The sequence below is a fragment of the Paralichthys olivaceus genome, chromosome 11 (assembly GCF_024713975.1).
Source record: "Paralichthys olivaceus isolate ysfri-2021 chromosome 11, ASM2471397v2, whole genome shotgun sequence".
NCBI classification, from domain to species: domain Eukaryota; kingdom Metazoa; phylum Chordata; class Actinopteri; order Pleuronectiformes; family Paralichthyidae; genus Paralichthys; species Paralichthys olivaceus.
In genome coordinates, this window is record NC_091103.1 from 13443534 (window position 1) to 13468991 (window position 25458).

General features: G+C 39.4%; 1 protein-coding gene across 1 annotated transcript; it reads left to right on the top strand.

The window, feature by feature from the left end:
• The first annotated feature begins 4299 nt into the window (after positions 1–4299).
• Positions 4300–25215, top strand: LOC109629993 (HHIP-like protein 1). The gene is made up of 15 exons (XM_020087984.2): positions 4300–4693; positions 4840–5672; positions 12089–12353; positions 12850–13129; positions 13278–13403; positions 13520–13663; positions 15663–15775; positions 16233–16373; positions 16726–16800; positions 17133–17259; positions 17455–17600; positions 18343–18424; positions 18672–18754; positions 19324–19677; positions 21696–25215. The coding sequence occupies exons 2-15, from the start codon at positions 5361–5363 to the stop codon at positions 22460–22462; spliced, it is 3015 nt and encodes a 1004-aa protein (XP_019943543.2). The 5' UTR covers positions 4300–4693; positions 4840–5360; the 3' UTR covers positions 22463–25215.
• The last annotated feature ends 243 nt before the right edge of the window (positions 25216–25458 follow it).

The window sequence follows — 25458 nt, forward strand, 5'->3', positions numbered from 1 at the left end:
AAACACAAAATAGGAAAATCCAATATTGTTTAACACAATAAAAAATATTTCATAGATCATCAGCGTAACGGTTCTATATTTTAGTTTTAGATTAAAGTGGTAAAAAAGGGCTGTTGAAAGAGAACAAGAAAAAGATATATACACTGTTCCTAATCACCCTCAGAAGACAATCCAGATCTAATCTAACAAAGTCATTGCAAGAAAACACTGAAATTATCGCTCTCCAAAAATAGATGTTATTAAAAAATAGCGGTTATTCCAACGATATGTGAACCTGCATTCAAGGCAAAGCACAAATCTCAAGGTAAAACCAAAATCTTTCTTCTTCTAGAATGTAAATTTAAAAAAAGGCCTCTTCTATCATGGCTGCATCATCTGTCTAATGACTGATGCAGAACTTCATTTAATAAGCAGAGGAACCAGGACAGGAAATGAAAGGAGAAAGGGATGAATGAATGATAAACACAGACAAGGAAGGACATACCAAACAATTTCAAGAACCAATTTGTTGTGGTGAGAGGCTTTGACCTGGGCTTACTGACCAAGCACACTAATCTGTATGGATAATGGATGGACTGATGGATATAAAATATATTTTATGCACTAAATATATTTATAAATTAACTCTTAAATAGAACAATGGTACAGCAATAGCACAACAGAACAACAAGTCCTTTACAATCTGTAGTGCTCCATCTGAGGTCTTCTGACACACCAGCCCACTCCCATTCTGGGAGCGTCACATTCTGCCGTTTTGTCACGGGGTCTTTCACCGATGCATAAGGTAACCCTGAATTCTTACACTGATTAGCTACTTGTGTGGTGCCTTGGTCCCATGTAACCAGTTTGTATGGGTTTAATTGTGTTTGCACATGTCAAACCCATTTGGCCAAGCCACTCTCTCATGGGACCAACATAGAAAGCCCATCTGGGTTCATCAGTGTGGGTCCTACCTGTTCCACCAAAGTGGGACCCAGATAATAGATTTCCCATTTTGCTGGATACCTACGCTCGCTGTCACAGAGACCTTCTCACACTTGATGTCACTTTCCAAATGAACAGTGAGGAAAATACTTTTATTGTAGAAATTATAATAATAACAATGTAAACTAAAAAATGAATAAAAAAGTTAATAATGAAGTGAAAGGATGCTGGGCTTCGAAATGAGCTCCAGGTGGGTGGGTACACACACACACACACACACACACACACACACACACGCACCACAGATTACTGTATATGCCACAATATACTGTATTATGTATATATAGTGTATATTACATTATATCTGTACACCATTAAGAGAAGAGTGCCTAGCTAATTCCACAGATACTCCCTTCTCTCTCTAAGCAGTACCCAAGGTCACGTTATAGATAAAGGACCAACCAACTGAACATTGTGTCCAACTCAGATGCCCCAAACAGAGAGGCACCAACTTGAACTCTTTTTGCGTATTACACCAGTGTCAAGACGTAAGGACACAATGTGGTTAAGGAATGCATATTTAGACTTAACTGTCCAATAGGATGCAAACAGCAATTCTAGCCAGTCATGGATGTGCTGTTAGAATGGATGACGCAAGTAGCGGAAGATATATGGGGATGGTGTGGGAGACATCTTCAGACTTGGGGGTGACAGTTGCTCATGCTATTGTGTTTGTATCCTGCTGCCTGAGTTCTCTTTTCACCAGCTTCCAAAAAACTTCCATAACCCATAGTGTTTTCATTGAATAGCTGTGGCAGTCAGGCTGAAAGATGTCTATATATGGTGTGAGAGAGCCACAGAGGAACAGTGATGTATACTCTGAGTCAGAGTTTTTCTTGGCAAACCTTGACCTCACTTTTTTACCTTAGCAGGTCTCTGTCACTTTAACAGACATATCTGCTGGAAGGCGAGTGAAGCCTGCGCACTTGCAAACGTCAAGACCTGAGGGAGTCAGATGACCTCATTATATATTCAGACACTCAAGGTATTATTTGTACTGACAGATGCAACAGCAAACAGCTCGTGTTGTCAAAGTCTGATCAGTCCTGTATTAATTTTAGTATACCTTACTTCTATGAACAGTTCAAGGTGGCTTAAGGTAAAGGAAGAGTAGTAATAAAATCTCTCTAAAATCTTAAAAAAACATTAAAGACAATATATGGATAAATAGTTTAAATATATTGGAAACACACAGAAACACTCATTCTTTGTGTAAGTCACAACTGTCCTTTGAGTGAACTTTGTATCAAACAATAACCACAGATTTTGGAGCTGCTCAGATACAGAATAAAACAATGAGAAAATAAAAGAGTCATGAGACCCAGAGTGCTTGGTGGCCTTGATAGCTCAGTTTAGGTTGTGTGTGTGTGTGTGTGCGTGTGTGTATATGTGTGTGTGCGTGTGTTTGCCTCTCTCTTCCAGTAAAGGCTGACTCACAGACTCAGTCATTCTAAAGATTAACACATTTTACAAGCTGACCATAAACACAGTCTGCACAATATGGTTTACAGTTGTTATGTGGCGCTTACAGGTCTCATCTTGTCTTTGCAGATCTGATCTTCTCATGTCTCATAACTTCTCTTTTCTCATAGAAGCAGCCTCATAAATGCTCTTACAAGATTTTGGATTTTCAGCAATGAAAAATGAATGACAGGGTATTCATGTTCTGGATTCCTGATCGAGATAAAGTCCTGCTGTGCCAAATGTGATTACCTGCTTGTTTACTGTGAGAGTTTGCGTGTTAACTTGCATACATTTGGAATAGCATATTGCTGTAATCACTTGAGTATTAAACTAGCAAAAAAAGCTAATTAAATATGAATATAAATATGAAAATCAATTGTTAAACTCTTCACTGATTTTTTTTGTTATTTTTGTTATTATCCTGAAATGACAACTGAACCACCTTTAAATTAATTCAGTGATATAAAAAACACAGCTCTAGTAAAGCTATAATTTGAGTGTTTTTACAGGATCTGCTGTGTGTAAGAGACTAATTTATGTTTAAAATTAAAAATTCCAATCCATCTACTAACAGTTGTGTTTTGCTTTATTACACTGTGAGACCTGTGATGAATCATTAAGTTACATAATATGATGAAGTGCTCATCGATCTGTTTAATCCAGTCAGCGTCTGGCTGTATACTGTGTTCCTGTTAGTGAGCGCAGGGTGATAAAGTGTCTGACAGTCGACCAGCCAGCTGGGAGTCACTCTCTGATCTGAGAGGTAGCTGGACAATAATGAGACACAGATGGAGGCAGTATGTCTACACACACACACACACACACACACACACACACACACTTCTCGTTCTTTTGTCTCAGTCATCTTTTTTCAATTGCAGACAGTGGAAACTTGGCAAATTTGTTCACCATGGCAACTTAACTGTGAACTTGCCTATTTGCAAATCTAGCAACTTTTTAGGAAACACCCTGAATCTTTAGCTGTGAAATACCTTCATTAGTGACTCACCAACTTTGTCTGTGTGTAATTTGGTGCTTCTATTTTTCTCTTTGGTTCCCAGCTGCTGCAAAACGAATAAGCGAGCAGTGAGACTGAACCCAAACATTAAAACAGTTACGCTTCACAGAGTCGAGGGGGATCAGATCTGGAGATAATCCTCTGAGTTTGTCACCATTAGCATCCATTTTACATTCAAACAGTCATGTGAGTCTTTGTTTATTTAAAAATATCAATTATAATAATATAATACATACATATTCTTCATTAAAATGTTTGAAAACAACTAGACCTATGTTATATATTTTAACTTGTGTACTTAGGGTTATCCATAGTGTTTCCAACTATGTTCAAACCCAGAGAAATCCACAATTTTATTCAAGATGGCTTTGTTCGTCTTTGCTTTAACTTCTAATAGTCGCTTAATTGATCGCAATTATCCACTGTTATTTGCTGCGTAACAAGGATAAATCTTTAATTTGCTATATCATCCAAAATGATTTGGAGATTTTAATCTGCAATGGTGGTGAAGACAACAACTCCCATGATCCTGCGCTGCTTCACAATGTCATAGGTATTTTGTAATTGATTTGATTGAGACACCTATATTCTAAGTTGAATGAGTTATGACCTAATCATTTATTCAAATTCAGTCCAACAAAGATCAACACAATGTTTTTTGTTGGACCTGTAGCAAATGCACTCTTACTTGAAGCAATCTAATTAAAGATTGGCTGGTTCTGCCCTTTAACAAAAGAGTTGGGCTTGTGCCTGGAGAATCCATTGGTCTCTTCCTCCAGCACACGTCCTGATTCATCTGACCACACACACACACACACACACACACATATGGGAGTGAGAGTGGGTCTGTCTGCAAACAGCAGAGGCCAAGAGGAGGTCTGGGAATGCTGAAAGTGTGTGGGGGAAGAGCCCAGTGGGAGGAGAGGTGGAAAGTTGCAACTTCAGGGCAATATAGACCGCATGCTATGGGAAGGAATGCATCTGTCTTTGTAGGAGAGTTGAAGAGCAAAGGAAAAGAAGAGCGAGGAGGTGGAGGAAAGAAGCAAGGAGGGAGGGATCTGAACTGAGGCTGCAGCGTGGCTCTGTGTCTGAATGAAAGAACCTCTCTCTCTCTCTCTCTCTCTCTCTCTCTCCTGCTGTCTGTATGCATGGCTTATATCCGCTGCAGCAAGTGAGCACATGTCCAGAGCAAACATAGCGAACTCTCCAAGTGACTTCAAGCCGGAGGTAAATATTTTGCAGAAGCTGCAGCTAAAGGTGCAGTTTTTCAATTTTCAAATGCTTTTTGAATTTTGTTGTATAAACACCTGGAATACTTCTTACAAATGTGACTGTGGCTGCTTTTATATCCGGCTGATTTTTTTTGCATCTAGAAAACTTCAAGGAAGATTTGAAAACCTGATTTTTTTTTAATTGCCTCGTGATCCATGGTACCTTGGGACTCAGGTTCTTCCAACAGACTGCACATCTCACCATCAGAAGGATTCACTGGACCAGGATCAGTTTGACCTTATTTACACAACATCAGAGAGACAGCTTGATGTGTGGAAGGGTCATTTAAGCAGCGCAATCCTCAGTTGCTTTGTTGGTCCGTGGCCAAGTTGCAGGCAGGTGTGATGCTGGGTCAGAGTGTTTGATGCACGCACATTCACAATTCTACACACACACACACGTCCGCCATTAACTTCAGAGACCAGGACATCAGATGAGGACACTCGACACTAAAATATTTTAACTTTGAGTTTCGAGCCTATGCTTGACAGATGCTGGTGGAGATGTAACATGTGTTTCGTCCATCTACTAACACATCATACTGAACCGTCACATACAAGCTGCCTTGATTAACAACATCAAGAGCCACACTAGCCTGAACTGAAAGACAACATTTTACACTATGACCTCGTGGATCTGTAATCCGGCCCCCCAGTGCATCCTGCCGCACGCCCTCTTTCCCCACCTACTTCTGTCTGCAATGCTGTTGCTCCTCCAGCCCTGGTGGGGGAGCTGTCACCCCCAGTGTTTGGACTACAAGCCCCCATTCGAGCCCCGTCTGCCATTGGTCCTCTGCAAGGAGTACTCCAAGTTTGGATGCTGTGATGTGGAGAAGGACGCGGAAATATCAGTGAAGTTTTACCGCATCATGGAGAACTTTGACCATTCGGGCTATGTCACCTGTGGCAAGTACATACGAAGCATCCTCTGCCAGGTAAGAGAAGAATTTAGTGATATCAATCAATCAGCCCATATTCACAAAAGCAATTTGCCTCATTAGCAAGGTGCGACATCCTCTGCTCTTAACCCTTGCATGAGGAAAAACTACCCCCCCAAAAAATGACTCCTATGTTTGATTATACAGGCAAATTACATCCAAGTAAAAATATGTTATTTTCACTGTAGAATCAACATCAAGCTTTCTCAGTGTGTTGCTGTGACTCTGTGTTCTTAGACAAGGTGTGAATGTGTCTGTGGATGTTTGCAGACCCAACAACAAACCTGCTGTTGCTGTATAACACCAGGATGTCTTACAGATGAGCACAGTGCATAATTAGAGCTGTATATTTCAATTAAAGGGCATTTATCCCTCTGGTTTATCAAGTCAGGTGGTGATAAACTGTTTATATGTCAGTGGACACAAAGTCATCACACTGAGATCACCTGAAAATACAAGCATCACGCCTGTTTTCTGTACATGTTTCTTTTGCACTCATTAACTCTTTAATTATCACCGGCACAGACGTTTGACAGTTCGATACCCAGCATTTTTTTAATGTTTCAACCACACATGTTCAACACCAGAGCCGTTTTTAACTATTCCTCTGGAAACACCAGGCAATAAAAAAAAAAATTGTCTATAATAAGTAAGGTTACACAGGTTTGTGTCTCACTCTAATGGAAACTGTGGTGTGGTTTGTCAGAGGGAGAGAGAACTGAAGTACAGCAACCTACAAAACATGTGGTTTATGCTGAAGCTTAATCAAAAAGTTAACATCTGTTAGTAACTCATGATCGCAACGCTAAACCACCGACTCAATGAACGCTTCATGAGTTTTTGATTGGTTGGCTTGTAACCGTGGCTGAGTGAACCAAAATAACCTAAATAGAGTGGAGTGCAATGAAGTAAACCTTTTTATAAAAATATAATCTGACTGTTTTATTGGACCATTACCACTAAATTCATAGAAATCCTCCGAGCCAAAAATCTGTAAGTGAATTTTTCACTTAATGGCTCAATTGCAAAAACAAAATGTCACAATGAACCATGTCACTGATTTACAACTGTTAAACAAAGGAGACTCACTGGATTATGTGCAATGAAATCTAAGCTTTGTCCCTTCAGGGCCCTAGAAAACATGTGTTTAGTATCTTCACTCACACGAGTCCACAGAGAAGAGAAAAACAGTTTGAGGAAAGCTTGTACCTCAATCTTAAAGCTCAGGCACTTTTTCTTCTTTGATAAGGTTTAACTTTCAAGCATTTTAACAGAAATATCTGTGCTACCTTAATATGTGGATGAACACCAGAGGATGTCCTGACAAATGGGTCCAGACTTTCTCCGTAGTTTGCCTTTCACACATAATCAATGCAACAAGAAATTCTAGCAGTCGCATGTTAGAAACGCCATCAACACACCCACTTGTTTACAGTGAATCCTACAGAGGATCTCCTGCTGTTTTCTCACATCGGCTCATTCAGGCATTGTCAAGCTTTTACTAGGGGGGTGTCCAGGGCCTCTTAAGTCTTACTCAGACATTTGCGTTCTCACATACAGCCCCTCAAGATAATGTCTTTAGATACTCAAAGTTCAGTGCATGTCTGAAAGCAGCATTATACACCGGTTCTCTAAATGTGCCCAATAGTCTCAAGATAAATTAATTTTTCTCTGGGAAAATGGGGAAATTGTTAAAAAATATCTTGCAGTGGTTAAGAAAGTGAAAATAAATTATTTCTTAGAAGATGGAGTGGTTCTTTACAATGAGTCATGTTTCATTAGTCTGACAAAAGTTTGGTCCTGGTCTAAATTTAAGTTGGACTGTAAGTGAGATTGCAATCTAAGTAAATGTTGGGAATAATGACTCTTTCTATTTCAGTGTCACTGAGCTTTAGTTTCTTCTCTGAGTTTGCTAAACTAAGCCAGTCCCACTCTGATTGCATAAAAATGTGCTGACTTTGCAGCTCAGATGCTCACTACGTGCAAAACAAACTGACCGAGGGCTGTGCCACGAAAAACACTTTCATGTCTGCTATCAGCATGGGAAGAATGGAGGGGAAAAAAACACGGTCTGCAAGTCTCACTGAGAGTTGAAAAACTTCAGAGAACGTAAAGACAGTGACAAATCCTCTGACTTCTTAAATATAGGTTTGTCTCATTGTGGTAATTATATCCTGCTGTGGTTCTTTCCAAGCAGCGCAGGCTGTGTCTCGAGCGTAATGACAGCGCTGCAGAGCACATTCGACTTTCAGTGGTTAGTCTTAGTTTGACTGAGTCCACGACAATGTAAATATGGAATCTCATTGAGAGAGAGAGGGGGGGGTTTATTTTTTCACGTAGCTATTTTAGTCAACAAACTTTGGAACATACAATTTATTCATTCCCTAAATGAGCACAATTATCTGAAAGGGTACAAACATCCTTATTTGTCCATTTTTTACGTTTTCAGTTGTCAAATAAAACACTAAAAACATGTGTTTTTCTCTGAGTCATTTCTCTTTTCACTTTGTTTTGGCGTCTTTTTTTACTCGAAAAAAGATCCACTCCGTGGTTGTGGTCGCTCCCAGGTCTATGGTCTGAGGTAAAAGAGGCCCTGGAGGTGGTCAAGTTACCCCACTGCCAGGGTACTTATCTTGGGTCAACCCAGCACACTGAGGCCCTCTGTTCCAGCAGCACTGCAGGGGCTTCCTTATATCAGTGAGGAGAAGGATAGACCAATGTGTGTGTGTGCATCCCTGTGCGTGTCAGGGAGACAAGGGGGAGATTGTCATGATCCCCCAGTTTAACTGACCAAACAAACAACCATTTCCTTCTCTGGCTGGGGGTCCAGGATATATCAGGTTCCTTCAAGAGAGAGAGTGCGAGGAAGAGGTAAAAGAAGAGAAATCAAAAGGGGAGACATAAAAGTAATGGAATAAATAACAGATCTGGCAGAAATTAAAAAGGAAGAGGAAACTTAAGAAAGATTAATACATTCAGTAAAGACAGACAAACGGGAAACATCATTGCTGGGCTTGAGTTAAGGTTAGGGATAAGGTTTAGGTTAGACTGATTTTGGCTGGTTAACACTTGGTTTTAGGATTAAGTGTAGATTAGGGGTGAGGGTTATGTCAGTGAGTGTCCCCACAATTATATAAAGAAGATGTGATCCTGGTATTACTAATGTTGTAGGGACCTAAATCTGTTTGCCACGGTCATGTTATGGGGACATGTCTTTCCATGGAGACAAAAGCAAGAACTCATAACATAAAACATTACATTTTAGGGTGAAGATGTGTTTTAAGGTTAGGGTAAGGTGTGTTGTAACTGCAGGTTTTGCACATTCAATATTAAAATACAACCCAAATAAAACCCACTTAAAAAACATTCAGGGAGCACTTAGTTAAACACGGAATGAATGGTTTCCCTTGATGCATTTTCAATAAGCACTTTTAAGAAGTCTACTGTGAGAGCGGTCCTGCATGTTTCAGACTGTTCAGACTCTCAGTATAAGCTAGTATAAAGTCTGTTGTTAATAGCTTGCTCTGACGGCAGCAGAAAGTTACAGATGTTTGAGTTTACCAGCAGTATGGAACGCATAATCAAATCCCAAACACACACACACACACACACACACACACACACACACACACACACACACACACACACACACACACACACACACACACAGTATCTGACTGCAGCTATGATTTACAGTGTTTGGGTCAGGCCTATAGTTTTATTAGAAAATTGTGGCAAAGTTCTCTTTCCTCTATATCTCTCTTTTGTAGCGTCCTCCTTCTCAGTGTCTTTCTCTTGGGGTCCAGTGAACGTGCAAGTTCACACATTGTCCAGGCATCTGTTTGCCACAAGTCTTTGCTGTGTTCACAGCAATGTGGACCAGTCAGCATGAAGAGAAATGCCAGGAGTAAAAACTGACACAAAGGGCTTTTTATTTCCCTTTCAGCCTTGAATCTCCATCTGCGTTGACTGGACAACACAAACCCCAAATTATAAAAGTTTGAAGTGGCTGCATTGTTCGGGAGCAGCTGTTTGTAGTTACATGCTTTTATCCTACCCTATGATAGTGCGACCCAAAAATAAGACTTTCTCATAAGAATGGCTGGTGTTTCTGCTTCAGTGACTCCGATATCAGACAATATGAAGACAATGTGAACCTGGCATAAGATGATTTACACTGCCATAGTTTCCCCTTTACTTTAATATGCCTCCAAAAACTCATTAGGTGGAACATCTTCATGACTCAATGTTGTACAGAAAAGTAAAGAAGATAAATCACACCGTCTGCTCCACATCACAGTTTGCTCCAGAAGCTGCTTTCATCAACAGCCCCAGCAGCTCACACTGAACTCAGATTTAGTTTTTTCCTTTAGTACCAAAGCTGTTTCTCAGGAAGTTTCTGATCTCTGCCCAGAAATGTATTTTCATTTCATTTAACAAAGATTCTCTGTTACTGTTATAGTTTTCCTGCCTCTTTTCTGGCCAGTAGTATTAGTGCTTATTTTTATATGCAGTTGTGTGTGGAAAAAAATAACTTAAAACACATATTAAAAAAATATTTTATATAAATTTCTCATCAACAACTTATCAGGTAAATCATCTCACAGGGCTCAAAAGACAAAGGGAGACTCCCTGGTGGCTTTCAGCCTATTTTATCAGCCACTGTCATTTTAGAGACTAACTTCAATACAGAGAGACAAAGTGGGTCATGTGCAGCAGTGGTCTTTAAACTCTAACATAGTCCCCCTCCCCTCAGAAAACACGGAGACAACTCTCAAATAAAATTGGTAGTGCAACAAGTAACAACTTAATATTATTGATTGTTCATTGCACATTCAAGACAAATTATTTTTTGTCTTAATTTAATAGTTTTACTTTTTAGTCATTTTCTTATATTTTAAAAACTGGCACCAATTAAACTACAGAGAGAAGGAATCTTGATGAAAATCTCAACAGAAATGATGACAATTGGATGATGAGGGATGACACTTTGCAATAACTAAACTATGTCAAAACAACATTAACAATATATATATATATATATTATATAACTTAAAGTAACATTAATATATAAATCAGAAAGTAAGCAAAATCACCCACACAAGTACTTGCAGTACACATACACACACAACTATGTTCCATTTCTGTCTCTGTATTATATCCATAATTAATAACAGGTCACATGGGGCTTTTTAACTTGACGTGCACAAAGAAATAAAAGTGGAACTCATGCCTTAACAGTCTTTCAGGCACGGTAAACATAAGATGTGCAAATAAAGTTGTAGTTTTTTGTGTATGTGTATTTTTAGAGAGTTTTCATTGAGCAGATTTCTTTGTTACAGTAGATAATTAACATGCAGATGTAATTAGATTATGCACCTTACAGCAGCAAAATGTACAAAAAAAATGTTTTGTCCATAGTCACAGTATTTTTTAAAAGACTAAATCAACCACAGCATTTGAGGCCAAAACTAATTCCAATAAAGTATATCGTACTGTATCACTTACTGAGTTGTTTTGAACAACAGCAGTAATTTCAATTTGTACAGCTACTGACGTTGAGTACAATACTGTGACACACTCCTTGCATTTATCTGTCCTTGGGATATAAGAGCACATTGGGTTTCAAGGCCCATGACTGCAATCTGGACTATAGCGAGAAGAGTCCGTTTTTTTTTTATCGCTAAATTTTCAGAAACGTTTTTTTTGAACAGTGTCCTCATCTCAACAAATCATCCATTCGAATTGAAATCAGTTATATGCCTGTATTATTCAAGCCCCATGCCCCATCATAGTGAAATATGAGGACACGCTAAACTATTCCGACATTGATCTTAATCACAGTACGTGCATCAGTTGAACATCTAGTCAGGTGGTTTTTTATATTTTAGTTTTTATGAGCAATGAAATAATGTCATGCTGTCTGTTGTCTGGCTTCATGGTGATGATTGGTTGAGTCTGATCTGACTCTGAGTGAAATAACACCAGTCGACCACACGATGGTTTGGTTGCCGTTCCTCCCTCGGCCTGGTGCTGCACTATTCTGGGTGTGGACAAGTGTGGTTGTGACTTAATAACTAACTGGACTTTCCTGGGATCCATTTATACCAAGCAGCACATAAGTCAGGCCTGACCACTTATAGTCAGGCGGAGAGGAGCTGCAGTAGAATAAGTACACAGCTTCTGCATTTATCTGATCCGTACATGTCCTGAACTACCTCTGAGATAAACATCAGCTTCAAAGAGGCTTCATAACTATGGACACTAACAAGTCTCCACCCCTGATGAAATAGACATAGAAGGGACCAAAGGTTTACAGTATATTTACAGTGGCATACGTTTAATAAAAAAACTGCTGTTTCCTCTATACTCACAAGAAACTTTCCAAAATGTGTGTTTCTCTTCCTTCACAGGAGTGTTCTCCATACGCCGCCCACCTGTTTGATGCAGAAGATGCCAACACGCCTATGCGGATGTTGCCTGGACTGTGTGGTGATTACTGCTCCGACTACTGGCACCAGTGTCGCTACACACTCAGTCTCCTCTTGGAGGACATGGGGAGCCCCCATCAGTTTGCAAACCTGACGGCAACATTAGAAGAGGATCGCAGAAAGTTCTGCGACTTTCTGGAGCTGAAGGACAAACAGTACTGTTATCCAAATGTACTGACAAATGCAGGTATTTTGCGTTTACCAGCAGGGACACACACCGATTCAAAAATTCACCCTCTGTACAAGTTTCCATGGTAATCCATCAGGACCAAAGTGCTAGAGCAACAGACATTGTCATACCTTCACGCCTTAATGTATATGTACAGGAGATGTGGCTGTTGTGGTCAAATTTAGACACATTTAAACACAAACTTGTAGACACGTGAAGAACAGGAGGTTGCAACAATCAGAGCTATGTCCCAAATCAGCTGGTGTCTCCCTCAGAGGACGAGGTTAGACAACAAAGGCAGAGACAATTCTTCGGTCACATTTGAATGAGTCTTCAAAATGGGACAACCTAGTCGTGCCACTGTGACACAATCGGTCTTTAAATGCAGCTTCCAAAGGACACCACAACACAACAAATCCCTTAAACCCACTTTGTTTTTTTGTGATTAAAACCATCTAAAAGGTCTTACTGTTCAAAATCTACTTTCACCTTTGTGTCTTTTTTCTCTCCCCAGAGCTAAATGCTAACCTCGGCTTGGTGCGTGAAGATCCTAAAGGTTGTCTGGAGCTGTGTTTACAGGAAGTTGCCAATGGGCTGCGTAACCCTGTGGCAATGATTCACGCAGATGATGGGACTCATCGCTTCTTCGTGGCAGAGCAGCTGGGTTATGTGTGGGTGTATTTGGCCAACGGCTCCCGGATCGACCGACCTTTCCTCAACCTAACGCGAGCAGTCCTCACGTCGCCTTGGGCTGGAGACGAGAGAGGTTTCCTCTGCATCGCCCTGCACCCCAGGTTCATTCTTTCACATTAACAGTTCAAGTTATTTGTGATGTAAATGCTGAGAACTCAACTCTGGCTTTTTGCACCTTTTACCTTAGAGGACAATGTTTTTATGGAAGCCTGACTAGAGATTAACATTTATTTTCTCTTGTCTGCTTAGGTTCACAACAGTCAGAAAAGCCTATGTGTATTATTCTGTGTCTGTGAAGAAGGAGGAGAGGATACGCATCAGTGAATTCACACTGTCCACTCATGATGAAAACCAGCTGGACCACTCCTCCGAGAGGTGAGAAGTTCAAACGGAAAGAGGTAGAAAATTTGTGTGAGCTGCTCATGTAGTGACCAACATGTCAATGTTTTTTGGTGAGTATATTCATTCACCTCTCATCTCTTTTGCTGTAGAACCATCCTTGAAGTGGTAGAGCCAGCGTCCAATCATAATGGAGGACAGCTTCTGTTTGGTCATGACGGATATCTGTACATCTTCATCGGAGATGGTGGCCGAGCTGGAGACCCCTTTGGAAAGTTTGGAAATGCACAGAACAAGTAAATAAAATGTCCTAATTTGTTTGCGGGAGGCTCACAAGATCAAATTCCTGAGTAAACTATTGTTGCATCAAAATATGTGTTAATGCCTAAAAGTCCATCTGACATATGCAGTAAATCTATGACGCTAGCACAGGAAACTTTGACTCCAAATTAGTTCTTTCAAAGCTCTAGTTTCATATGTAATTTAAGATAATTTACCCAAATAGGATAAACACACACCTCACGTTGCTCTACCTCCTTTTCATCAGATGTTGTCTTCATAAACATATATTAGCAAAAATTCCAAAGCCCAATTAGAAGCAGTCAGTTCTGCCAAGAACGACTTACAGTGAATTAAATCCCACTTAAATAACGCCTTATGAAAAGAATGAAAAGAATGGAAAGCTTAAATCTCAGACCTATAAATGAAATAGCTGTTTGAAGACTGGTAATCTTGCACTTGGAAAAAATCCTGTAACCCAAGGTTCTACTTACTACAGGGCTGGAAACCTGCTCATACAATTCATATTATTGCTTCAATGGTCAAAACTGACAAACAAATGATCATAAACATTATTTTCACACATTACATCATCATCACATTATTAAAACACTAGATTGAGAAGACCCCTGAGTTATACTTATGCAACATTGAATATCTTTAGGAGGGCTTATCTATTTGTATGAACTGGGCGACAGAGGTTTCCTTTAAAAGACGCAAAGAATCAAGTTCACACGTCACTTTTTAAATGGTACACTTTAGTTTGCCATTTAAACAACATTAGAGCAACGCTGACAGCTGCATGTTCATCCTCAGAGCTGCATTTGGTTTTTTATGTCTTATTTTCCAGACAGAAAACAGCTTCTTCTGACTCTTCAATAAAAAGAAAAAGGTGAATAATAAACGTAGCTACCATATAAACATTGAGTGGTGATCCACAGCTGCTGATGGAAGATATAAAATAGTTGACAAGTCAGTGAGAGGTGACAGGATGATGTGTTGATGCCATGAGCGATGTGCGTATAGTGAATGAAATATTTTTTTTTAACTTTAGGAACTTCAGGGCTTTTTTACTGTGTTTTAACATTTACGTCATAATTAATTTGATTCATTCTAAACATAGTCTAGCTGTATCTTAAGGCAACATGTTGTTCATATGTTTGCATGTAAACACCATGTTTGAGTGCTGCACATGTACATGTGGATGCAACCGTTCATTCTCATTTGATCAACCCTCAGTGGCTTTAATGTTAATTACTGCCCAAGGACACAAAGGTAGTGAGTGTAAATCATTTGTATCCTACACATTGCACCCTACTGCTGTGCAAGAGTTGAAATGCAGTGTGGAGTTGACATATACTTGGACAGCAATTATGTAACAAAATAAGAATATGAAACTTTTTAACCATATTGCAGCTTTGTGCCAAAATAAAAATAACCTTGTTACTTTCAATTAATAGAGAAAAACATTGATTAGATGTGAGGTTTATGACAGTTCAGTATGATTTGACATCTTTTCTCCAGACGGATATAGTTTAGATGTTCAGCTTGTTAGTTTGTTGTTGACACGCTGTATTAGCTGTTCTGGGAATGAAGAGGATACACCCTGTCTAGTCTAATATTGACACTACACACAACGGGCCACCACACACCGGTATGTGTAGTGTGAAGAGAGGAGAGTGGGATTGGGGTGTTTGGAGAAAGGGATCCTGACACAGGGACGAGAGAGGTGCAACGTGAATGATGGGGGAGGAGTCATTCAGACTGGAAAAAGATTGAGAAAGGAATGATAAGAAAGAAGAAAAGGGAAAAACTTAGAGAAGATTGAGAAAAGTGAAGGTAGAGTGGACAATTACCAAAGACAGGACATCAGATGGAAGAAGGAAATAATGGAAGATTTCTTTTTGTCAGCATCAGTGCATGGTTACTACTACTTACTACTACTTGAGTTACAGAGATAAAGATAAAGACAGCTGAATCCTTCACACGCTCTTATCTACTCCTTGCGTTTGACAGGTCAACACTTCTTGGTAAGGTGCTGCGTGTTGATGTGGAGAATAACGACGATGGTGCTCCGTACAGCATCCCATCAGACAACCCGTTCCTGGGGGAGAATGAAGCCCGACCTGGTAAATCACTTCAAATATTTATTTTTATGTGGGAAACTTTAGACATGTTATTATATGCTCATATTTAGGTTCATGAATTTTATCAGGGTTATTACTTGGTTTTGTTCAGACAGCGAATACATTTCCTCATATTGAGCATTGCTGTAGCTCCTATTTACAGCTTCTCTCTGAAACCCGTGGTTATAGCTCTTGTCTCTTTTAGCTTTTCTAAAGACCTCAAATATTGTGTGACCTCACCACTCGGGCAGAGAAAAATATATCTCAGGAGTTAAAAGTTAATGTCTTAGTGAACACTGTCATTTTGAAGAAAAAGAAAAAACACGTCTTGAGGTAATGACGGGTGCATTCATTCCATTTCACTCCAGAAATGTGCCCAGGTTCAGTCATTATAAGTTGTACGCTATTTGCATCAGTATGTTAATATTCCGTCTTCCGCTCTTTCTTCTGTTCTTTGCAGAGATTTATGCCTTTGGAGTGCGCAACATGTGGCGTTGCTCCATTGACCGCGGTGACCTCATCACAGGGCGAGGCAGAGGCAGGATGTTTTGTGGTGACGTGGGCCAGAACAAATACGAGGAGGTGGATCTCATTGTTAAAGGTATGATGATTTCATTTGATTTTAATGTTCAGCATGAGTCTGGCTTGAAGTTATTCACTCACTCACAACAGGACATCAAATGATAATTATCTACTGAGCCCCTCATCATATATAAAATTGTTCTCTCAAAGACCACAAAGTGATGCAGACTTCACAGTGTAATCTCAGTCTGTTCCCTGACAATTACAGTGGATGGGGTCTGGTTTTTAAAAAAAGAGGCCACGAAATAAACATCAAATTACATGGTGCTTTTCCCAGACGAACAATAACTGTGTCTAAAAGTATATTCCCAGCATTATGAAGAATCTTTCTCCTGAGTAGTTTTACTAACTGCGTCAATGAATGTTTAAAGGAGGCAACTACGGATGGAGGGCCAAAGAGGGCTTCAGCTGCTACGATCGCAAACTCTGCCAGAACTCATCTCTGGGTGAGCTGATCTTCACTGAGTCTGAAACTGAATCTGATATTTACATTGAGAGTGTACGAGACATAGTGTCCTGTGTGCAAAATGGATGCAGATGTGAGCTATGACATGTTTTTGCTGAAGAGGATCTAATTGTGAAAATAAATAATACTGTAATAATATTTCTGTTCTGTGAAACCTCCTTTGTCATTTTCTCTGGATTTGTGTGCTCAGCCACTAAAACTTTCCACTTTCCTAATATTAAACCTTTATGTATCGACAGTTTTACCTATAAAACCATGTTGTTTTGACGTAATGAACTGTATGAACTGGTGAGTTGTTCTGTGTCTGTGTAGATGACACCTTGCCGATCTTTGCCTACCCCCACAAGTTGGGAAAATCAGTGACAGGAGGATACATCTACAGAGGCTGTCAGATGCCAAACCTCAATGGACTCTACCTGTTTGGGGATTTCATGAGCGGGTAAGTGTTTCAGTTTTATTCTAAAAAATTACATTTTTTAAATTTCTACCTTTATTTTTACTTTTGAATACTTTCAACACTTTCAATAAGATTAAGTACAATAAGTTGCACTTGTTTTTACTGTAATAAACACAGGCATCATTTCATAGCTACACTTGACTGCATCTATATGGATGTATATGTGTTTCTGTTTAGGCGTCTGATGTCTTTGAAGGAGAACTTCACCACCGGTGAATGGCAGTACAACGAGATCTGTATGGGAACATACCAGACCTGCAGATTCCCCAAACTCATCAACAGTTATTATAAATACATCATATCTTTTGCGGAGGATGAGGCAGGTAATGACTGTGTGTGACTGGCTACTTCATAATCACAGGAAAATTTGTATAATTAAAAAAAAGAAATGTTACGACATTATAATTAAATGATTTAGGTTCAGTAAAACAATGAGTGTTTTTTAAATTTTTAAAGAAAACATATTTTGCCAGTAATTTTCAGCAACATATATTAAAGTTATCACCAAAAATTATAGTTAGTCTATTTTGCAGGTTGATTATTTTGTCCCTACATTGCAATTTTACTTAGAAATTGTACTTACTCATAGTGATTCGTGATGTGCTTCAAAGCATATATGCAACTTAAATTTTTGCTTTTTAAATATAATGAACAAGTATTGGTAAAAAACATTTCTGTGATGTTAAACTGTTAATTTACTAAATTGCCCCAGTTTCTGAGGAGTTAATATGTTCCAGCAGAGTCAGGTTTGATGTAGAATCTGGTTTGGATTAAAGAGCAGGCAGCTGACTCAATGGAGAATGTTGCACACATGATGCTGACTGTAGAAAATCTCTCCCCTTCCTCTGTAAGTGATTTGGAGCAGATGTATGTTGAAAAGTTCAACATAGACATAGACATTGTGTAACTTGTTGTGTGTCTTTTCTGATTCTTCTCTCTACATCTCATCTCTTATTCTCTACTCTCTCCCTCTCCCCTCAATTCACACCCGTCTTGTTTTTTCTTGCCAATATAAATTTTTGTCTGCGCTACTCTTTATCTCATTCTCCCTTTCCAACTTTCTAGGTGAGCTGTATTTCTTAGCCACAGGAGCCGCGAGTGCCACAGCCAGAGCAGGAGTCATCTATAAGATAGTGGACCCTTCCAGGTAACCATTGGAACTTCTTTAGGACGAGGTGGTGGGCAGACGATTAGGTATAGCTCTGATCAAATCAGAGACAGCTTCTTATCATTTTCTTTGTCTTGTGAGAATGTAAATTTCCCTGTAAAGCTGAATAGAAACTATTACCTAACCAGGATCAGGACAAGTCATGTAGCACCGGAATTAAAATAACTACAATTACTTAAGAAGTACTTAATAGGTCTGTTAATTTCTGTCTTTGTTGACCACACAGACGAGCCCCACCAGGAAAATGCAGCATCAAGCCTTCACATGTTAACATTAAGGGGAAACTGATTCATTTCCACCCCAAAGAAGGTAAGAGAGAAATGGAGCGAAGCCTGCGAGCTCGTTCAGGCAGCCAACTTGAGCTGCGCTGCTCCAATCATGTGACATATGTTGTGTGACGCACCTCATTCTCCACAATCATCTATTATCCACACCCATCTTATTAGGTGAGCTATTTAAGCAGAGAGAAATTTCCCATCACCCCCTTTGCTCGCACTGCTGCTGCAGTATCACTACCAGTTGCTTCAGCCCCTCCCCCACCCCAGCAGCCACCTGTAGGCTCCGACGGGGGGTTACAAGTATTTGCTCATCACTCCCATCATATCTGTGTAATCATATGGGGGGAGTGATTAAGTCAGAGCCTAGATGCCAAACACAAACCTGTTTTACTGTTGCAATAAACGTTTGAACATGACGTGTCTGACTGAACTAAAAATTGGGCTAATTTCTCTAACAACTCAAACATCACATATTATTCTCACTGTCTTGTCAATTTGCAAAATATGATTTAACGCTCTGGATATTCTTGTTTCAAAGTATAGATAAGTCTTTGATGCCCATGTACCAATGTCTTTATTTCTTCTTTGTGGTGTTTGCAGAGTTTGTAATCAACAAGAAACCAACCACTACACCTGTTCCCACGACGACCACACGAAAACCTACAACAACGACCAAAAAGTCACCAAGAAAACCCATAATAATCATAAAACCACCAATGCCAACAAGAAAAACAATAAGAAAAATGCAGCCACCGCCAACAACAGCGTCACCAAGAAAAACGACACTGCAGACTACAAAAAAACCAACAACGAGAAGGGCAACATTACCAACAACATCAAGTAAAAAAGCAACAACAATAAAAACAACCTCAGCCACGACAATAAAATCAACAACCTCACCCACAACTGTCCAGAAGGCCACGGAAACAAGTCCCAGCACAACCACGCCCACTGGTAGGCCCACTGGTTCATCTGTGCACCAAGCCAGCTCCACCGATTACCTGACTCCTAGGTCAAGTGTTAACCAAGCCACTGAGTCGACCAACATTAAACCCACCATTAGACCAGGTCGTACCTCCACTCGAGGACGAGCCACCAGTGTTAAACCAGGTGGTTTCTTCTTCTGTGCTCTATATTTGTTTTATATGTTAATATATTAATAGCTACATTCACATTTTACAAATCCAGGCATATTTTCAAATGAAATACTTTTTGCAATATTCTTTCAAGTGATCAAATCACAGCACTAGTAGAATAATTATAATAACAGTAGAATTAGAAAACTATGACATTGCACAGAATTGCCACTGATGTCTTAGTTGCTAGAAATGTCAGTAGCAGGCTTACTATTAGTTGAATAGAAATATCACCACATTAATATGATACTATTATTAATATGATATTTTAATTGTTTGGCAGCTATGTTTACTGTAGATATGCAAAGGGTGATTTTTATCCCACTTTTTGATTTGTACTGCTGGATATATATATGGCCTTTATTATAGTGCAGCTCTGGTTATTTTATTTAAATCTCCATAATATTTTTACTGGATATTCAAGATTACTGAAATCTGCCTTAATGTTCTGATTGCAGTTTGTAGACTATGTTAAAGTTGAACCACATAGCTCTGAAATTTTTGAGACGTGTTTCCTTCATAGTGAAAATGGAAAAAACAATGTGAAAAATATAAAACAGCAGTAAAACAGCAAATACACTTAACTGGTAACTGATACATATTTATTGTAAATTATTTGAGACTGAAGAAGATGTTCTTACTCACAAACTCAAAATATTTCTATTATATAATTTTTAGCTTTTAACTTATAAGAGTCCATAAATCTTAATTGACACAAACAGGTAATTCTCCGATAATACATATGAGTTTCGTCAATCTTTGCACTTTGCACCAGTAAAAAGGTTATTTTCACTGATTAACAGATGAAAGCAGTGTTCACAGTTTTCAGTGTGAATTAACAACTGTCAATTTGTTGGAAATGAAAATCGATTAGAATCGTGTTCAACCACTTATGTTAGATTTTAACGTTTGCCTGTGCAGATATAGACAGGGGGGTGATTTGCACAAGCTAATGTCCAACTCAGGTACAGTGGAATTAGCTGAAATGTCCTAACTTTAGTTCCTGCTTAGTTGCTTTTCCTTGGCTGGTACAAGAGTCTATAAAGCATGCAGGCTAAGTGGTGCTTATCTGTGTGTCGAATATTTGCACTATACTTAAAGTTAAATCAGGTACGTTGGCTTTATTTATTTTGAATAAATGTTTCTGCATCAGCCTAAGTTTGGACATTCATCTTTGTGTGTCTGTGTTTACGTCTTTCATTTACTCGGAGAACAGTTATTTGGCTTGATAATTAACTCTTAATTTGCTTTTTTTATTATTAAAGGAAAAGTTTGACCTGTTGGGAAAAAGGTTTATACGCTTTATTACAGAGAGTTAGATGAGAAGATGAATGCCATGTTTATTCTGTTTGACCTCTATGGCGGCATAGGGTGTCATCCAGTAGCCAGTTAGCTAGCTAGTCAGCTTAGCTTATATAAATAGTGGAAACAGTTAGCCTGTCTGTGTAACAGGGTAACCAGCACCCTAACCCTTTAAAACTCATCAATAAACATATTATATCTTGTTTGTTCATTTTGTACAAAAAATAATGTATGAAAATACTTTTTCGGACTTTTTCAGGGATCACATGCCAAACAATTTCTATGTTTCACACATTTTCGTGTGACAGTTTTGAAATATTAAAACAACTTTGTAGATATAAGCTAGCAGGCAGATTTTATTTCCTTTGTACAGAGACAACCTATTTCGAGTCTTTATGTTGCAAGCTAAGCTAACTGGCTGCTGGACGTTGGTCCTAATTGACTGAAAGGTTTGTGTATTAAAGAGAAAAAAAGATGAAACATATTGTTAAACTCTATATTCAAATAAAGAGGGTGATTCTGTCTCTCCTTCAGGTTATCGCACAACCGTCATGACTGCAGTCTCCTCTAGGATTGCTCAAACGCCAATCATCACCACACGTCCAACAAGGAGACATGAGAGACCCCTTCACTATCCCCCTAGTACCACATCCCAACCTTTAACCACAGCACAGCTTCCTCCTTCTCCATCTGCAACATCCTTGAAACGATCTGAGATGGCTCTGACCTCTATACGTTACCCTGAGCACCCCAGAGCGTGGACCACACCTCGTCCACCATACTGGAGCCAGAAACCCACCATGTCTTCCTACAAGCCCCAGAGACCACCAGTAACGCTTCCTAAAGTTCAAGAGGAGGAGCTATGGCTCGGAGAGAAGCTGGAAAGTGCTGTGGAGGGCAACCAAGTGTATAAGAGGCCCAGAGGAAGAGGTAGAGGTCACGCCTTCAAAAGAGGAAGAGGAGGGAGAAGGCTGAGGGCTGGCTTAGTGCGTCTGGTGAGCAGTGACGGTTTATCGGATCGAGGCAGAGTGGAGATCTTTATCCGAGGAGAGTGGGGGACAGTGTGCGATGACCTTTTCACCACCAAGTCGGGCACTGTGGTGTGTCGACAGCTCGGCTTCACCACAGCACTGGCAGTGATGAAGAGGGCCGCACTGGGGGAGGCTGACAGCAGTGTCAGGATCCTGCTGGACGATGTGCAGTGTGAGGGCGGGGAGAGATCACTGCTGGAGTGCAAGAGATCCAGGGTTGGGAAACACAACTGTTCACATGGGGAAGATGTAGGGGTGATCTGCGGTTAGGAATGCATAGGAAGGAAAGGAAGAGATAGTATGTAAGGTACTTTCACACACAGGAGGTGACAGGATCAGTAGGAGGCAAGCAAAGAAGAAGAAGGATATAACAGACTGCACATTATAAAGCATGAATGTTCCAGACAAAAAAATTCTAAGAATTGTATTTTTCTAATTTCCTGTTTTGCATATTGATGTTTAATTTTTTAGTCCTCACCCTATGCTGAATTCTCAATTGTCCTTATGCACGAACATTAAGTTTTAACGATGGACTTCTTACAAAGAACAGAGGAGTGTGGGGGAGGTGCATGTCCCTACCTGAGGCCTTTTGTTAGCATGGTCCAATCCTTATCCTCGTCCTAAACTGCTCACTGTAAAGAACTAACCAAGTATATGCAGTAACACCATACGCTGCAGACTCCAGGTACTGAAAGTGAAATCAATGCGGAAGTGCCTGAAATGTGTATTCTTTCAAATTACCAGCAGACACGACTCAACTGGTTGCAAAAAGACGTCTAGTACACTAGTCTTTTTCATTACACCACAATGTTTATTTTATAGATCAGGATTGCATGGACAATAAAGCTCAAGATGCATTGGGGTGTGGATAACATGTTCAGAGTAAAGAGTCAACAACTATTTTGGCCTCATTGGTGGAGTGGAACGGACAAAACTAGAGATTTAGTCTCTTTTAGGAGTAAAGATGTCAATTTACCTAAAACTGGGATCGGTTAGTAATGCCATTTTTTTTTTTCTGTTTACATGTTTACAAAAGAAAAGCCACCCAAATCTGTTAAAATAGTCAACTGTGTTCTAAGAAGATGTTTGTATTTTTATATTGTATAAATTTAGCAGGTCTATTGTCTTTCAGCATTGTGATACCATTTTGAATGTAGTTTTAAAGTGAAAATAAGACTTTTAAAAAGCTTTACGAAGGAAATGGTGGACATTGTGTACGATGAATGTAAAAAATGTTTCCAGTTTTATATAAAGAGATTTAACAGCACAGAGTGATGTGAATAAAGTTTACTGCAAAGTGATTTTCTTGTAACCGTCTTTTTCTAATGAGCTGAAGGATTGATGCACAAACAAAATGGGAAAAACTTGACCACAATGCAAATATTCTGTCTGCGTTACTGAAGTTTTGGAAAAAGATACATAACAGGCATTTAAAATATTCAACGACATCATGCGATCTGAAACAGAATTTGTTTTGGGTGTGAGAAGGTCCAGCTGCTCTGCCTTCTTCAACACAGTGCTTCAGACCACGGGGATGGGTTAAAGTGCAGGAATCACAGCTCTGTGAGGTGGACTGCAACACACACCAGCATTTTTCTAATATTGTAGATAGAATTTGATTTAATATATACGTCAACCAGGCTAGAATTACTGTGAAGGTTTAGTTTTCAACTGAAATCCCAATTGAAACTCTCTTTCTTTGGTTTCCTGGATGTGCCATTATAGCCTTGTGAAAATGTGTAGACTATGAAACATATATGATTTCAAAAATATGAAATGAGTGTATGAACAGATAATCCATCTTTTGGAATGGATGGACAGAAACAGTGCTTAAAGAATAAAACTGTCTTAAAGAGGTTACATTATACTTAAATACATCATCTTACATTGACCTCTCTGCAGTGATGACATTTAGCACCATAATGTAAAACCTGTCAGTCAAACTTTTGTTTGAGTGTGAAAAATTATGGGTACAAATAAGAAAATGATGGTTCCTCCAGTGCATGGGTTTGGATTTATCATATATATATAAGTCACAAGAAGAATGAATGAATGTCTGTTCATGTGCATGTGTATCCTCATCCTTTTCATGTGTTTATTATGAATATGGTTATATACCGTACAGTAGAGTTGGGGTCAGACTGCATTAGGAAGAGTCAGACAGGTTATACCAATCTACTGTGGCACAAAACATTTAGCATGAATAATAATAATGCAAGAGGAGTTTCCTGTCAACCTCACTATTTGGCTTCTACTTCTAGACCAGAGGGAGGCAGTCATGCATCAAATGTAATCAGCATTGGACAGTGTTCAAGAGAACATTGCATGAGCACTGTCATATCTGTGGCGAGACAATGGTTTCATCAGTTTACATAATTTACCCTATAAATAGATTTTCTTTCAGCAGCAACACCTGTCGTCTGAGACCTAATATGCTTACAGAGACCAACATGTCAGAGCCACTGTCAGATTATTGTATAAAACTATAGGAAACATTTACAAAGCCACTTTTTTAAAAACAATTTTTAGCCAAACTATGATCTGACAGTCAGGCAGGTCATCTTGAAAAAAAGAAGGAAGCTCCTCTGGCCCCACCTACTGCTCTTTTTACGGTTATGTTTCGAAAGCCACCAATCAGAAGGGGGTGGGGGGGTGGTCGAGTGTCAATCGGGTGTTAGTGTCATACTGGTGGTCAGTGTCATGTTATTGTATTTATAATTTTGTATTTGTTGTTGTGGGGGAGGGGCTTTGGAGCTCAGTGCAAACATGAGAAGGGGTCTGGAAGTCATAGGCTCCTTTGTTCAAAATTCTATTCCCCTCTTTTTTCAAAAGCCACCAACTGCAGGTGGTAACTTATATGTGAAATCCATCTTTTCTTAAAGCTAACTGGGAATATGCAACAAGATCAAATCATATCTATAAGACTTGAAAACTGAAAATATTCCACCATCGACAGGAGTTGAAAATGTATCTTGTTGCTATTACTAGTAGATAAATAAATGCTTTTAATCATCCTGAGTTAAGTGGCTCTCGATCAGTGAGTTTGTGCTGTTTTCATTGATTGTCTCCTGTGCAGGTTTTTGTGAGTCACTCTGTTAACTATCAGCCAAATGCTTACACAATCAAAGTGAGCTCCAGGCGAGTCACAGCTGTTCAGGATGTTCTATACAGTGTTGACGAAAGCCTCTGGAGAGAAGCTGTTTTAAATACAGGATTTTTCTGGTTCTTATTCAACAATGGAAGGTGAATGAAGACACACTCTGGCA

What these genes read in the sequence shown, in the direction of transcription:
- LOC109629993 (XM_020087984.2), top strand. Translation starts at nt 5,361, where the DNA reads ATGACCTCGTGGATCTGTAATCCGGCCCCCCAGTGCATCCTGCCGCAC. An exon ending in TACGAAGCATCCTCTGCCAG is followed by an intron (nt 5,673 to 12,088) that starts GTAAGAGAAGAA and finishes CTTCCTTCACAG; the next exon opens with GAGTGTTCTCCATACGCCGC. An exon ending in AAATGTACTGACAAATGCAG is followed by an intron (nt 12,354 to 12,849) that starts GTATTTTGCGTT and finishes TTCTCTCCCCAG; the next exon opens with AGCTAAATGCTAACCTCGGC.